At 33.0% G+C, this 18,132-nt stretch overlaps 1 protein-coding gene across 1 annotated transcript in view; it reads right to left on the reverse strand.

Moving 5' to 3' along the window:
- Window positions 1-17,553, reverse strand: part of LOC129000902 (adenylate cyclase type 3) — a 99,625-nt gene extending 82,072 nt beyond the window's left edge. The window contains exon 1 of the mRNA XM_054427980.1: window positions 16,724-17,553. Within this exon, the coding sequence (XP_054283955.1) occupies window positions 16,724-17,218 (495 nt within the window). The 5' untranslated portion in view covers window positions 17,219-17,553. The remainder of the gene's footprint in view (window positions 1-16,723) is intronic.
- Window positions 17,554-18,132: the final 579 nt, after the last annotated feature.

Below are 18,132 nucleotides of genomic sequence, written 5' to 3' on the forward strand. Positions count from 1 at the left end.
GTTAACACAAACTGAGTTGAAATTATAAAATCTAAAATTATTACGCGGACTTTTAAAGAAATTTCAATTTTCTTTTACTGTATATCAAAAATTCCATTATAAGCCATAACGAAAGTCCTTACATATGATCATCATAATTATATTTAACAAATACTGTACACGCTTAATTTGGGGGAAAAATTTAAATCCTATACAATTCAAATAAAAAATAGTAAAATAAGGTGAAACAATGTTTAACCAACGGAAAATCTTCTCCAGCCATAACACTTATTGTTCAATTTAAGCCTCGAGTAAAACTTTTAATACCAGAGTGCTTATTTCTGACTGTGCATTTCATGTTAGCTATTATTTAAGAATATATATTTTCACGTAAAACCTAAAAATACATCAACATTAACTAAATAACACATTATATATTTGAAAGATAAGTTATTTTAATTCACTTCCTCGGTTTATAAACTACCATCACACGATATGCCTATATTTGACATCTAATAAAATAAATTAGTTTCGTATGATAACAATTAGTAGTGTATTTACATCTACCTTTAGTATACCTATGAATATTCTAACACTAAAGCGTTACTGTAATTTTTTACTGCAAGATTGTGAAACTATTTTTTGATAAGGTCAACCATACGTATCACGTTTGAATAGTCTAGTTCTGACCTTTAGTAATATAAAACTACGTAAATACATCCGTGGTGTTTTCCCTGTAATTCCTTGATTACAGTTTATAAAATCAGCTGCAACCTGTTGAAAGATAAGCTACTATTTCAGATAACACATAACACTAACACCCCACATATCGATTTGGGATAACTATTCAGTACTATGTTGCTCTGATATTTTATTGTAATATTTTTAATTATCCATAGTAGATCAAACATTTTTTCGTTGAATCTTCAACGCGATTGCTAATTATTATTACTTCGTAATGGACATAATACTTTTGCATTATCTACCTACACAGTAAAACAATCTTACATATTTAAGTCTTTGATCAAATTATTGTCCAACAATAACTGGCGTTTCCATATGTTTCAAAACAAAAAAGTGTTATCAAATTTAGTTTGGTTTATATGAGATATTTTATACCAAGCAAATCCCCATTTTAGACAACAATTAATAACATAAATCATCACAATAGGTAGAGTACGGTACTTATAGCGAAGGTACCGAAACTCAAAACAATTATAGTCTCTCATCTTATATCGTACGCATGACTTTTAGTGAAATATGGTTAAGTTATCTCATATCTAACATACTGTAAACCCTACTTTTTCAACTTACATTCTAACAAAGGCGTAACTCCAAAAGTACAAGAAATAAAACCTATTATCAAATGAGGAACCATTTATATAACACTTATTCATAACCGATATTAATACTAGAGTGCAACCAGAACCAATATAATCTCTCTAAAATCCTGAACAAAGAGCTTGATCTATTTCTATCTCGGTTTGAATTTTACCTATTAAACTGTTTTAATGCAAATTAAATCAAATAAATCTCAATGCTGGTTTGTTTAAACAGAGTTTTGCCCTTATAACAAACTAAAGTAACCTGTTGTTATATACTTTTTTAGATATATTGTATGTTAAGAACTTTTCTATTGGATGTATTGGCATGTATCATCAAAACCTGTTGTATAATATACTAAGTAAGTGAATTACAAGAATTAAAATGCTATCTAAGAAAATATTCCTTGAACCAGTAATACATTTCATGTATCAATGAAAACTTCCAGCACGCAAGAAAGAAGGGGTCTAAGAGAATCTTTAGGAAATGAGATGGTAATTTCACCATAACAGAAGCGTTCTCTTCTTTGTAATAGGATTATGTTAATGAAAATGCTCTTTTATTCTCAATAAAGGGATACTTAAAATTCCTCTGTCTAATTCGTTTGCAAATAAGAACATTGTTTGATATGATAGGATTTCGATTTCTTTCTGCAAGTGTTGTAATAATGTTTTACTCGGATCGAGATATTTATTACAATAACACTTTTTGACAACACATTTATGACAACTAGACAAAGCTACCAAAAAATTATCACGATTTTTCAAATTCATAAAACAAAATGGCGGCCATTTAAAATTTTTGTAAAATCAATGGTTTTTGAGTTATTTAAGAAAGAAAATTTTAAATGGCCGCCATTTTGTTTTATGAATTTGAAAAATCTTCATATTTTTTTTGCAGCTTTGTCTAGTTGCCATAAATGTTTGTGCAAAGTTTCCATTTCGTATGTTTAACCATTCTTTAGAAAAAAATTAATAACTTAAAAAAACAAAATGGCGGCTGTGTGAGTAACTAAGGACTTCCGGACAGTTTAAATATGATATTTAGTTATGTTTCTTACCCAGGTTCAATGCCCTAAAATATTGGTAGAGAGTTCCGGGACACCCTGTATATGATGTTCCAATTGGTTTTTGACAGTTTGCATGTTAAATTTTCATGTAAAATTTTAAAGATTTTATTCAACCTTAAAATCAGCTTTTTCACTAAACATTGATTCTTTGCTGAGTATTTTATTTAATATTAGATATGAGAATAACTTTATTTCGATATTTTCTTCTTTTTTTATTAAGTAATCTAAAGGCGCTTACCTATAAGTGGTATGGCAATTTGTAAAGTATGGGTTCTTTTTCAGAATATTAAATGTATAAATGTACTATTTTGAGTTATAAGAGATGGTCTCTAATCTATGGTTTATTACATCATTGTCACTACATCGAAAAGTCAGTATATTGCAGTACTATGACACACCAGGGATAGTATTATGTCTTATTAATTTCCAAGATATTTTCATAAATCAGGTTGGTACATACTTCTACGTTTACTTTTCTAAAAATACTTTGTATAACGAATGTCGGCGTGAACGCGTAGGTGGCTATAAATGAGTCAATGTTTTGTCTGATCTTTCAACGTGGCACACAATGAGGTGGACAAACGGACATAAATAATAGGGTTTTATTTAAATACAAGGCCGCTGTTGGAACAGGTCCAAGCGGGATTCTGTTGCTGTCTTCGTTCAAACGTTGATTTAATAGCATATCAGGTCAGTAGGTTTACAAGTTACAGGATCCTCGAACTTTTTTTGTTTTAATCTAAGGATTAAATTCGCCTAAGTTATATTTTAAAGTTATAATCTTGTACCAACCGTTTAATGCAAGTTGATAATTTCATTACGTGATTCACATAAGGGTTTCTCAAATCATTCATGAATTAATTGGTACTTGGCTAGTCCAGTTTTAAACGCACAAGACTTCTCTTCTAGATGTTCGGGTTCAGATCTGTCAAATCACTAATAATCTTCAGCTATCTAACGATTTTGTAAATTGGTGATTCATATCAGGCTGGAAAATTATTAGAAATGTCATAACTAACTACAATTCATACATGTTAGTATTCAAGCAACAGTGATTTTGGAGTTATTTGTTTGTGTACTATATTGTGTTTTCGATAGGGCTAAATTTTTCGTCTATAACAAACTGTGCTAAAGGTAACTTAACAAATGAAGATGCATATAAAGTTAGTGAAAGCCGGTGAAAGCTGCTAAACATCGATTTTATGGCCAATCAGGTAATTGATTGTTAAATAACGCAACAGCTGATTTGACGAACGGTATATCAGATGTGATTAATGAGGGGAGTGGTCAGACGGCTCGTGTGATTACTAACTATTACTTCATTTTGTATCAAGAGGTAAAATTCAAAATTGTTGAACTGAATAATCTAAAATTATTTTATAATTTAAAGATTTATTTACTTCATTGTGTTTATCATTCTAATCAATAAATTCAGTAATTACGAATTTTACACTCACAAAGTTGTTATTAATGTTTTAGTAATTGTTTCCTGTATGATATGAATATTGAACATTGTTAACGAATTGCCATTAGGTTGTATACAATTTTATTTAAAGTAGTATTAACATAGTTTGGACATTGAGAAGACAACATACCATCACCTCGTTTACTGTCAAATAATTTCTAAAGGCTTAACATTTTTAGATTATTTTCCACAATTATTCATGAAACGTAACATGTGTTTTACGGCAAATGACCTTTATTTAAATTAGTTCGAGCTTGTTTGAGATATATTTTGGGGGGAATACTGGTTTATGGATGGATAATGGTTTTGATTTATTTATGCTTGCCACACAACGAACACACTCATTGTCCGTTGTCAATCAAATAATGCATTACTTGTTTTGTTTGTCGTATTGATTTGTCGATTTCACAACCTTTCAGCTGGCATTAAAACAACAGTTTAAAACAATGTATTGTTAAGACGTAAAAACGTTGGCCATTGAATATTTGTTATTTAAAATATGTTTGAAAAAGGATGGTTTTACAACATGTGTTTACGTTAAAAGGATGACAATTTATAATATGTATTACAGTAGATACCTATTAGAAATTCTCATCCTCCTCATACAGTAGTGAGGGTGACTTAGTCCAAATACCTCTCTCACAGTGTTCGTCCTCATACAGTAGGATTATCAAAGTAAAATAAATAACACTAGAGATATACCGCAATATTTCATTTCAACCTTAAATCGTTGAACAGAGATTAAAATATGATACTTAAATCTAAAGTGAGTATTACTTGCTAGGTAAGTAGGGAATCGTTCGGTTTTATCGTTCATGATGTTTCGTTTAAGATTTCATAAATTGTAAAACCTTATAATGAGTTCAGGAATTAAATGTTTTTTCATTAAATTTTTTCTTAGATAGTCCAGCTCATGAAAACAAATTATTTTTAAAATTTATTGTATATGCAGTTTATTAAAAATTTCAAATGGCATATATGTTTAAGTATATAAATGTGTTTCCGTGAATATTCCGTCCCCATAAAAAGTTAAAGCCGCAACATAAAAATTGATATTTAAACATATGAAAGTTGTTTCACGTTATTTAAATATTGGCAAGATGTTAAAAACTTAAAACATGCATTAACTCTTTGTACATAACTGTAACACTTGCTAACAGTATAAATACTTTTACCTTGTTAATATGGTTTTACAAAAAAAAAAACCGAAACGATCCCTAAAATATTTAACAGAGTTCTTGATAAGTCGATTTATCCATCAACTAAAACATATCATCAATATCCTAGGTACGCTTTTAGTACGTAATTTAGTTTAACCTGGCCACAAAGTTTGAAGAACTCAACCATAGTAAGGTGATTGTCCTCAACGTTAACCCAAGACTTCCTTGAGTTGATTGTCTTGATGTCGAAGGGATTAACCAACGTTAAGCTTACATTAGAGAATCGTATTCATAGTAGACTTTGTTTGACTGGAATATATACTAGGGTCTATAAAATTTTGATAAAAATTTGTAATCATTTAAAACTGAAGTGTCTTTATTGCATTATAATCTGCTGGTCTTATACATTTCCAACTCGAGCTTTATTCTACTTTACTGATGCAATACAAAATTGTCATAGCAAACAGAGAAACTAAAAAAAATTTCTTTAGGAAATTTATAATTGTATATATTGAGCGATACATAATATATTATGTTTACGTACGATCGTTTATAAAAGTAGCCGTTTCAGTTTAGTTCTTAGAATTGATAATATTCACTTATAAATTCTAAGACATTGTTGTTTTACTTAACAACACTGATAACGGACCAATTGAGGTTCAAGGATTGAGGGAAAAAAAGAAAATTTGTAAAGCTTCGAACGTCAACTAATCAGCTGTTTACACCTATTTAATTGTTGAGTGGTGCAATTAGTGTTTGGTGTAACGGTTCGTTGCATCACTATCAGTGGCACTGAGAAGTTATAAACGAAAACATAACCTCTCTTAGAAGTTATGAGTGTAGTGATTATAGTAACTAAAAGGCTGTCATAGGTAAAGTTATGTACGGAACTCGCGTAAATAGTCCTAACAACACTCGTAGCAGTTATAAAGGACTCGCCAAGGCTCGTACCTACTAACTAACCTCTTGTAACCTCCTGCAACAATTCTTTCTTCTCATAATCATATGTTAAAATATATATTTGTACTTAATAGTAGTTTATAGGTAGTTAGCATATGATTATGAGAACAAACAATTGTTGCAGGAAGGAAACTATAACAAATAACTCATATAATTTCGAAATGTGTTAAAATATCTAGGTCTGGTCAAAACTGTGTTCTTTATTAATTTGATTAATTCCCATTGTAGGTTTTGCAAGCACGGGATGTTTTCCTGCTAAATAAAAAAAATCTTTAAGATGACTCGTACATTGAAAATCAAATTCAATTGGTAGTTAAAATATTTACTGTGGATAGTGACCAATATTCAACTACTATTTAAAACTACGTAGTCAACTTAATTATAAGGAACTTTAAGTATATCAAGACTACACACTTAATTTTAATTCCCCAAAGCGTTCAAAGATAGTGCCTTCGTCTTAGTCTCACCAAACAAACTAAATTATTCGCCTTTATCAGTGTAAAAGGTATTTAAAACTTCCACCAGTTTTGAAGGTCGTCCATTCATCTTCTGAGAACCACCTCCAAGTTACGTATGATTCTCACATAAATTTACAGCGAAATTAACATACAACTTTAACTGCATCCAGCTGGTCAGGTGTGAATGGGCCATTACCAGTCGCCCACCCGCCATTGTGTTATAGGGACCGTTACTGTGTATAATATTGGCATTTGTTGACGTCACTCTGTACATATGATTTTGGATAATCTTTGGATGATTACAATATATTAATCCTTAGATATAACGTGTCAGGTGAAACAGAATTTCTTGTATTCCTTTGTGGAAATAGCCATATATGTTGTAAATGTTTTCAGCCAAAACAATTTGTTATTTACAGATACGCAAACAACATTTGTTCATAAGCCAGGTAGGGTTTGTGCCACCGGGTGGTGAAAATGTTTGCAATAGTCAAGTCTGATGCCAAGGTGATCTGGAAAACACTCAAAATGTCACCTTTACATTTAAAAAAACATTTTGTGAAATTGTAAATACATTTAAAATTTACATAGTTGTTTGTCAAGAATATTATCTAGACTCACTGATTCAAAAATTCTGCCTTGCAAGTCCGCATTCAAATGCCGTCGATCACCATTGCCATTCAGTTGTGTAATGTTGCCTCAATTCGGTGGTTTAGGACCCACCTAATGCTATAGGCCCACATATTTGTGAAACAACAAAGGAAGGGTGATTTGCTACAGTGCAATAAATGTCTTTCAAATCAAAGAATAAGAACAAGTTAAAGTTAACTAATATAATGTTTACTATAAAAGTTTTGTTATAGAAATGAAAGCTTAGTACAAACTATCTTTTATCGGTATTTACCTATCAACCTATTCTAAATTAGGATTAGATAGTCATAAAAACAATGAGGATAGATTCCTTATCAATGGTTCAAAATCAATTTTAAGCTTGTTTCGTCGAAAACGTTTTTTATATAGGCTAGTTTTACCTCATGATTCCAGAATGCTGACGATTTCATCAATGATCGAAACGTAATGGTTTTCATTTCCGAACATTCCATTGATCTAAATTCGTTCGTGTTTAAATGAAGACATAAACGTGATGGGTTTGTTTTGAACACAAGTCAACACATTGGCGGACGATCATTCAATGTTTGTTTGCAAATAAATCAATAAAAACAGCCTCGGTTGAGCTTACCCCATGACTGACTTGATTTAATCAACTAGAAGAGCATTGAATATATTTTTAAATAATATGAATCTATCGTATTGCTTTCACAGAAACCATCCTTAGTAAAATAAAATATTGGCATAACAAAACTACTACTGTACCCTCATTTGTAATGGACGCTACAGAAACTTGTTTGGCTGTTTACAAAAATGAAAACAATACTTTCATAGAGACTTATCTTATATATTAATAGACAAGCATGTTTCTTGAAACCCTTTTTTCTTGTATATTTATTTGCCTGTAGATGTGCAGAATCCCTATATAAATTAATTTTGCAAAAAAGCAAAAAATGTATTTAAATTGAAAAATAACATGGGCATTATGGGTTGCTTCTTTGGGGTGAAGAAATAACAACGAAATATAAACAGAAAAATCAAAACAAATTGAAGGAATCCCAATCACATGTTTTACTTACAGCGTAGGATGAATGTAGATAAGTATGCACAATTCATATTTTTGGTCAAGTTTCCGACCACGGGGTGACCCCTAGAGTTAAATAAAAAGCATTATTATATCCATACAGTAGACTAGTAAAACATAATTGCTCTGTGAGTTTACAAAAAAATAACAGATTTCAATAGTAACATGAAAAAGGGTGAAAAGAGGATAGTTAGAATAATTTGAAGAATTAATTGTAAACTAAATAAGCGCTAACGAATCACTAAGGTAAGGCTTCAGTTTATCCTAGCAAACATATAACTTTGTAGCATTTCTTTCCTGTCTCCAGCACAATCTGATATGGCTGCACCTGTACACCAGCTGTCCGAAAGCGCGCGCCGTCTCCCGCCAAATCTGTTTATATCTCTCATTAGTCGCGTTATGTTGGCAATGATACAAGAAGATAGTGATCAAAACGCGTGTATAAGCCGCCTACTCAGAAGTGAAGAAACTGTTTGTGTGAAAAAGGGTATAAATATTTGGAATCGTTGGTTCTTTAAAGCATCGAGGAATATATTAGCTTTTCAGGCCCTCTTAATAAAGCCCACTGTCATAGTAGTTAAGTGGTCCATCAACATACAAATCTTTTTGGAACTAAGCTTATAATATATTAAAAAATATTAAATATTCTATTTGTGAAAATACACCCTACTTGATTTAGCAATAATTTCTACGTCAGTTCGACACACTATAGCAAATAAATGTGTATGATATTCATATTGTTTAGATCTTGGTATATATTGCTATCATACTTCATGGATAATGTACATGGGCATTTTTAAGTTTGGGTAACTTCAAAGCCATTTCATCTGAAATGGCATCCAATCAGAAATCTGATCGGCAGAAATCTCAACATTTGATCGACTCAACCTTTACACTTCATTTTTCTTCAACTACATTTTCACAGCTACAATACCAATATGTTCTTTTGATATGTACTATTTTTCTTACCCCTGTATAACATTGCTCTCAATAAAAATACCAAAGTAAAACGAATTCATGTAAATAATAATCAAAAAGAACTAAAAACAAATTATAGTGAGATGAAATTAAAAAAAGTTTATTTGGTATGATGTTAATTACGAAAACAAGCACATGCCATCAATTACAATTAGAACGGCAATTAAAACGCATTGTTAAAAATGGTATAAACTGTTGTTAACTAAAGTTAAACTACAGTTGAAAATTGTGTATTTAAACTTGAATCAACAATTCAGCCTGATGATGAACTGATTATGCAAAGCTCCCGTTCATTAAAAGGTGATTAACTATCGTTATTGGCAAAGTTCAACAGGGTTGGAATGTATTTCCACAGTCTTTGGTAATTAAACTTATTATTTTTCACACTCCATAAAAACTATAAACATGGAATCGTAAACTGTATTTATTGTTAAGTATATAGTTACAAAATGAGTTTTCGATATCTCAATCTGTATCTTTATTTAAATAGAGATACAGAAATATTATCAGTATATGTTTTCTTTTCTAATCTTAGCCATTCTACCATTTTTTATCAAACCATGCCTGCTGCACACATCGATGATATAGAAACACAATGTTTGTTACATTATATCGATGACTGCACGTGGCAAACCAAAAATGAAAATGAATATGAATTGTTTACAGTTTAAGTGTTTATAATATAATATGTCTAATGAAATCATGTAGCACTATTTTGTTATATATCAGAAACATCTATATATCTAATTCCGTAAGCCCAAAATTTTACAATGAAATTGTGAGCGAACAGGAGGACGTAGAAAGCTTGGAGAGGTCTCATTTTAAAGGTCTCGGCATGAAATTTTGGGGGAAAATATTCATTTTTCTTAACTATGCGCCAAAAGGTTGTTACGGAAAAAAATAATTCACATTTAAATAACATGGGAATCTAGGTCATGTCTGCTTTGTTTACTTTAAAACATGTGGTTTAACTTTATTTAAAGCATATGATATGTAATATGTACTGTAATATGCATACAATTATAAGACATTTCCCCAATTTTAAGGGTCTGGATTAGTTAATGGAGTACGATTGGTAGTGTTAGGTATGTCTGAACAAAGTGTAAAGTTAGAAGTGATTACTGGAGTAAGCAGAGGGAACTTATTTTTCCATGCCAAAAATTAAACTAATATCTATAGATCCTGATATGCCGTTTAAGTTTACAAGTATTCAATTCCCATTGCGATTAGCGTTCAATATTACTTATTATTAAAGCAAAGGACAAGGCCAAACTTTAACAAAAGTTGGCATTTATTTGAAAAAAAAAGTGTTTACCCATGGTCAACTTTATGTTGCTTTTAGCCAGGTAAAGCGGCGAGATGATGTTAAAATAGTACTAGAATCAAATAAAGACGAAGGAATCGATCAAAATGGATACCATACAACAAATGTTATTTTCAGAGAGATTTTGTTATAAACAAAATACAATATTTTTCTGTCATTGTAATTAGCATTTTACAATCTGGATCTCTATGTGTTTAATCTAAGTAAATTTGTCTATATTCAAAGAGATTTATATATATTTAAATAATTGTCATGAAGATTATAATTGAAAATGTTCCTTGGTTGTATTTATAATTAGAAAGTTTTTATAATACCGCATGAACAGTCTTTTGGAACTTTTATTTTAAACAGAGCAGACAACAAAATGCATTATGAAGGTAATGTAATACTTATTATACATATTATAACATACAAAAAATTTAAACGATAATTCAAGTTGACCCAATGGAGATCAACCCAATGGTTCAAGGTCCAACCCATGAGACAGAATATATATAATATATATAGGGGCTATTGCCCCTAAAAGCCACTAGTGGTACTTGTAAATAGTTAAATACGAAGCAAAATCAAAGCATGACATCTAAATGGTGCTGATAACATGAATAAAAATCGGAGAAAATACTTTAATTATTGATACTATACCAGTTTTATGAAATACAGTATTTTAATCTTCCTATTTTATTGCACTTTTTCATTTGGACCTAAGAATTTCTGTTATAAAACGTCCTGATACCTCAGCAACGCCAACAATGTAGGACATAACTCTGGTATTGACGTCATAGAAAACTCTCGTATTACGTAAACTACTTTCATCGTTCCAATCAGAATAATACTATTGTATTACGCACAAAACAAACTCACTTTTCTATTTTTCTTTCATGCTGTTTAAATCATAAAACTTAAAAATACATTGCAATTAAAATAATGTTCATTCATACGTCCTTTGACTATTGATGTAACTCGTCTATTTACTTAACACTTCAACCAGAGCTACATATTAAGCTGACAATAAATATATTTAGTCGGTTTAGATATTACGCATGGAATACATCTAAAACTAATATGGTGCGAGTGAGCTTTTTCGTTTAAAACAATTTTTATGTAGCCTATTTAGGCCTCCAAGGGATTATTTTGTGGTTATTTATTAGTGGTTCACTGAAAAAATAGTGTATAACGTCATGTTTTTGAGCTTTTTAATACACAGAGTGGGTTTGTAGGATTTTTACTTTCGCTTAATTCAATGACTTAAAACTAAACGTTTATATCCCATGTTCGTCCTTGATTTTCAGTTTGTGTGGTTAACTTTTTCCCCGAAAAACTTTTGATTGCGATTATGCAGCAACGTAATACTTCTCTTTTTAGCAGAACAGGCCTTTGGTTCACGATAAAACGTAATGTTACATCGGTAGTTCCAAAAGATAAAGACCAATACAAGGTAAAATAGTTACCAAACTTAACAATCCTTGCGATTTTTAAAAGATGAAGCTAAAAACTAATTTAGTTTTTTCAAACGCGTCAACAGTATATTCCAAAACAATTAGATTCCCAGTCCGGTTTTGATATCAAAGCAGCAGTGTAACAATTACAACAGCAGAAGTAGGCCAGTCGTATTTCTTACGGCTTAATGAACTTTCCGTATTTGACCAAAACCGGTCACCTTCCACCGCGTTGGTCATAAGGAACGAAGAAACTTGAACTGAAACGGCAAAACACTTTCATAATGTCTACAAACAGCAATATATGCTTTGGAGAACCATTTTGAAGAGTTAAGGTTGCCTAAGAATATTTATGATTTATTAGAAATGCACGGTGGAATACTGAAGCAAAAAGTATTTGGTAGATTAATATAGGCTTGTTAACCTTGTCTCGTATTTTCATTGTGTGATCGTTTGTGACATGTTTGTTGCATTATTTTAGTATCATAGACTGTTGGTAAACATTTACTCGCCCAAGTTGAGTCCGGCAGTTATATTGAAAGAACATAATTCAGCTACAAACATTCAACACCGATAAAACCGTGTAGGCCTACCACACACGATGAATTTTTGCACTTAGTCATCTGATGATGCTACAATAGTGCATCCAGTATCGTGATTGATTACGTAAAGGAAATTTGAGACGATGCATATTAGTCATATTGTACAGTTCAGGGGCTATAGTAGATTTTACTTGTTGATATTGGTTTTGTTAGTGAGTGTAGTGTGTCTATGGAACATATCATTGGGGGGTTAATGAGGTTTAATCAATTTTCAGGTTTCTATCATAAATGTTAATGTACAATTAATTATTATGTACATGAATGACTTGTAGTCAGTAAATTGTCAAAAGATTAGGAAAAGATTAACTTGAAAAACGTGAACTTTACAATACCCTACAAAATCAAACAAATGCCCGCCTGTAACAGCATAAATGATACACTTACCAAACAATTAAATAGGAGAAACCACTCAGAAAATGAATAAAATAGAACTACTTTTTCAAAATCTAAAAATATCTAAAAATACACTTAATTTCTGTTAGTTTATTTTATTAACAACAAACCCCGAATAGCTGAAAAAATTACCTGTTGTGTTATAAAACTTAGAAAGTTAGTACCTTGTGGTCGCAAATAAACCCAATAAAATGTGATGTTTTTGAGTAGCAATCGCAAAAATAAGGTGTTGAGGACATGTTTTATTGTGATTGTCTACACAATTGTCTATGTTTCCGTAAGAGCCTGGTCGAAATCCTGGACATTTTACTATCTAACATCAACCATTTCCTATTAATTTATAACACTGTAACAAGTGGCATCTGGATTCGGGATTGACACCTCTTGTAATGAAACCAGATAAATTCAAATTTTAATGCGAGTAATAGTGACATAACTAAAATGTAGCAAATATGAAAACAATATATTAAAACCTTTATCGTTCCTCAGAATAATTTAGTAAATTATTGCCTAAAACATCTATACAAAAATGGTACTGATATTCAAATAAATATATTCAGAGTGAATTAGCATTTACATAAAATCCATTATTTTTACAGCCATGAGTAAATGCAATTAGGTGTAGAAGAATTTGGAGCGGGGTGTTGAAATGGGGCATTTGGCTTGTTGGCGCGTAAACTAGCAAATGCCGACAGCTGAAGATGGAAGACCTTCATATCACTTGCCTCACCTGCTGCAAGGAGAACGCAACATTCTTGCGTAACGCTTATCACCGCAGACAAGTCAAGGTCATGACCTTCTGATAACGCGCACCTCAACTGATAACCTGCAGGTTGACTTAGACATATGAGAAGTCATTGTCAACGTTGGCGACAATTACTCTACTTCGTTAGTTCTGTTTATCTTCAGTTTGTTGAAAAGCTGTAAACAGCATAATTAAGAGGTTCTACGCCAATTTGTCAACCTTCATGGGCATTTGGATGTGAGAAGTCGGGGTGTTTAAGTTATAAAATAACCTTTGACGATTGAAAACTGTGGAAGCTAAAAATGTATTGTGAAAGCTGTTAATTTGGCATTCCTCAATAATGCTCTGAAAAAAAAAAAAATGGCTATCTCTTTCTACGGTGGATACTAGTTTCCTCTATTCGGGATGTTCGGAAGAGCATTAAAATCAATAATCTTTAAAAAGATTATTTTTTTATTTTTAGTTCAAGTTGGTTCAGTGTAACTAAACAATTTTAAAAACTTTACAAGATATGGATCATCCTTTTATATCATTAAAATTTTTCCAATCAAAATTTAAATTTATTTCAAAATAAAGTAGATTCCTACGACTTGGTTGTAATGTACAAAGTTTGATTTGTAATATGATTCTTCTCCAATTCCTTGATATTCTAGAAATACGTAATAATTTAAATAAGGTCATTCGGAAAAAGTAAACACTTTTTTCAATGTTTCCTAACCAGCTCATTAGTGAATGAACAACATTATATTTACATACTAATATATGTTGATACGGAATTCATTTAAAACTAATTCATTTGGCATTTATAGGTGAAGTCATTTTATATCTATGATTGATTTTGATAGTGAATTCAAAAAATTTGAAAAGATACTTTGTGTGTGTTTGTTTTAAATCTGCCATATACTCCCAGAGCAGACACATCGGAGTTTAATTGAACTTTGATGAAAGCTAAATATGATTTGTTTGTTTTTTTCTTTGTAATGAGTAAATTAAATTTTAAAAGTATGCTGAAAGTTCTAAAATTTAGTATTGAACTAAAGTGTCATTGTTTATTTAGCTAATTAAATATCCTAGCCAATTCAGTCCTGCTTAATAGTTTAGAGAAATAGTTTGTTTACATACTGATGTAGTCCTACTTCATAATTTAGGGTTAAGGACACAGAGAATCACAAATTTGTGCCTAAGCTTGCTATTATTGTGCAGAATTTGAATTGCTCTCTTTTTTACTTAAAAAGCACTTTACACACAAATATAATTCCCACTGTTTGCTTGGCCACTTTTGTTCCAAGAGATATTTTTAAGTGAATTAGTTATAATAATAACCTAACAATAATTTAAGGTTTTATAATAGAATAAACTCAATATTTACAAAAGTGAATATTGAAAGTGAACAGAAATGAAAAATGTGTAAATTCAATTTGTTAATAGACAACTTCTTACTATTTATATAGAAATTGTCAACATAAGTAAATCGTAGACAAAGGACTTAAACTAATACAGAATATGATGAATACTATAATAATTCAGATAGTTAACAATACATTTCTATAAGAACGGGTTTATTAAAGGCATATTTTCATTTCCTAATTCGAACATTACCTATATTTTAGGTTATCTTCATGAAATCCTTGTTTGTCATAATATTTTCTTAATTTCGAAAGCTGGTTTATTATTCTGTATTACATACAATCCATTTATGTCAATGCTACCAATATGATCCATGAATATGATTTATGGTAACAATCAATCCATAAACTGATGCTGCAAGGTCAATTCTACGAACACAAGAGACATCGTATGTTCACATCGTTACGAGGCTTTTCTAATTGGATCCCCAGTTTATGTGGCTGGCCAATTAATTAGGTTCAGTATTTATGTGGTCCCCGTTTGTCTGTTCTTAATGGAGTGGATTGTAAATCGATTAAATGTATTAGATATGTTTATTTCATTAACTAATTAACTAAAGAGTGAAAATTTCATCACTTTGTATTGACGAAATACAAGTTCTCCTGCTTTTTGTGGTTTTAATTGAATTATGTTATATTTATGTGTTAAACGACATTGACTATATTTATTTTATTTTAAAGGGACGAAACAAACTCTGTTCTTATCACTACCTTACGTCAGAATTTTGTTAGATAGCTTCACTGATTGATAATTCAGTGCCAATAATAGGTTTGGATCCAGAATTGACACCTCTTTGGATCGGAGCAGTAAACTTAAGATTTTAAGGCAAAGCACTATTGCAACTTGATAGCGGTTTTTAGGTGAGTTTAGGATGTAATAACTGTTCTTGGATTATTTTCGTTCTCAAGGAATCTAAAACCCTAATAATCAACTCTACGTAATTAAATTTATTAAAGTAATATATATTTTCCAAACTTTAATTGCTGACTGTTGAACTTTGGACCAGACCACCAAGACCCAGCTGGAACCACCGAAACAGCTGATCGGAAGTGGAACACATCGATCACCTGGTTTATTTACGAGTCCTGTACCTCGTCGGCGGGAAAGTCATTAGATTCTGTTAAGCCAATTAGTTCACTGTTGGTCGAAGGCAAAAATCGCGGGAATAAGCATTGACATCTTTGTCATTCTAATTGAATGTTTCAGCAAACCAAGATGGATGGAGTTGTAATTCAACCCTTAAATGGCGTCTACCTTAAAAGGTAATTGAGGTTTTCAATTTTAATTGAGTGAAAAAATTGCCATTTCTTCTCTTTTAGTGAGTTTGGTAGTCCAATATTTTAACTCGTATTTTGCAATTCTTAACTTTCGTCAAGATATTTAAAGAAGCTAAGCTATAGGTGAAAGGTTTACTATGCCTTCAGTTTATTCCATTTAAATTATTGAACAGTGAACACACTAAATGCATGCCCCGTGTTTTTGATAAGAGCAAGATCTCATCATATGGTATCATGTGGTCCTTTATAGACTTATCTTCTGGTACTCCACTCAACTTTGGAATAATTCTGTTTGGAGTTTCACTTTTAGTTATTTGTTATTTTTAAGTTAATAGAGTTATAGAAAATTAAAGTCAATCACAAGTTGTGTCAAGTCTTAATTTGAGAAAATACCTATTGATATTCAAGCAAGCAGCATTCTAGTTCATAGTAGACCAAGTATAAATGGCCATACCTGATGTATCAGGTGGGTGTCCGACCGCAATGCCAATCCCTCCACCGCCACCAGGTACGAAGAGCAAGTTCCAAGAGACAGCATCACACAATAGCGAAGCCTCAGGGGCAACGAGACAAACAGGAGGTAATCCAACAAGAGCACCCATCCTAGACTGGTGCGTCCGGTAACCTCGTTCTTCTGCAGGAACAGATGCACAAGGATCTGGAGATTGGCGAGGTGCCAGGCTAGGTGGGGGAGAGCCGACCACAGCCGGGACAACGACCAGCGACACCACGCGAGGAGTCCGACGTTGAGCAGCAGGAAGACGAGAGTGACACCTCGCGAGGCGAGGTCCTGACTCTGCGGCACGACCAGCCAGTAGGCGTCGTAGAGGATCGCGGCCAACAGGAAGCACTGGAGCGCGGGTCGTTTCTGCTTCACGCTATAGGACTGGTACAGGTGCTCGAGCGAGGGGTCCGCGAAGCCGGAGCCGGAGACGTCGGCCCGCTCCATCCCGCTACTGAGACAGACCTGGCGACTGGTCGATAGCGTAGCGCCAGCGCACAGGGAACTGAGCGTCCCACCCGCGCCCGCTACACTCACATCACTCACTACTAACTGACTTACTCTCTACAGTACACACTGTAGTGAGGATCCCACCCGCGCCCTCCACACTCACATCACTCACTACTGACTGACTTATTCTCTAAACACTGTAGTGCGAGTGTCCCTACCGCACCCACCACACTCACATCGCTCACTACTGACTGACTTTCTTACTCTCTACACACTGTAGTGAGTGTCCCTACCGCGCCCGCCACACTCACATCACTCACTACTGACTGACATTCTCTCTACACACTGTAGTGAGGGTCCCTACCACGCCTTCTACACGCACAACATTCACTACTGACTGACTTACTTTTTACACACTGTAGAGAGCGTCCCTACCGCGCCCGCCACCCTCACATCACTCACTACTGACTGACATACTCTCTACACACTGTAGTGCGAGTGTCCCTACCGCACCCACCACACTCACATCGCTCACTACTGACTGACTTATTCTCTAAACACAGTAGTGCGAGTGTCCCTACCGCACCCGCCACACTCACTTCGCTCACTACTGACTGACTTACTTACTCTCTACACACTGTAGTGAGTGTCCCTACCACACCCACCAAACTCACATCACTCACTACACTACCGACTGACGTACTCTCTACACGCTGTAGTGGGCGTCCCTACCACACCCACCAAACTCACATCACTCACTACACTACCGACTGACGTACTCTCTACACACTGTAGTGAGCGTCCTACCCATGCCCACCACACTCACGTCACTCACTAGTGACTGACTTACTCTGTACACACTGAAGTGAAGGCCCCACCCACGCCCGACACACTCACATCACTCACTGACT

The sequence above is a fragment of the Macrosteles quadrilineatus genome, unplaced genomic scaffold (assembly GCF_028750875.1).
Source record: "Macrosteles quadrilineatus isolate MER2022 unplaced genomic scaffold, UCM_ALF_1.0 Scaffold_8__2_contigs__length_117827958, whole genome shotgun sequence".
Classification (NCBI taxonomy): Eukaryota; Metazoa; Arthropoda; class Insecta; order Hemiptera; family Cicadellidae; genus Macrosteles; species Macrosteles quadrilineatus.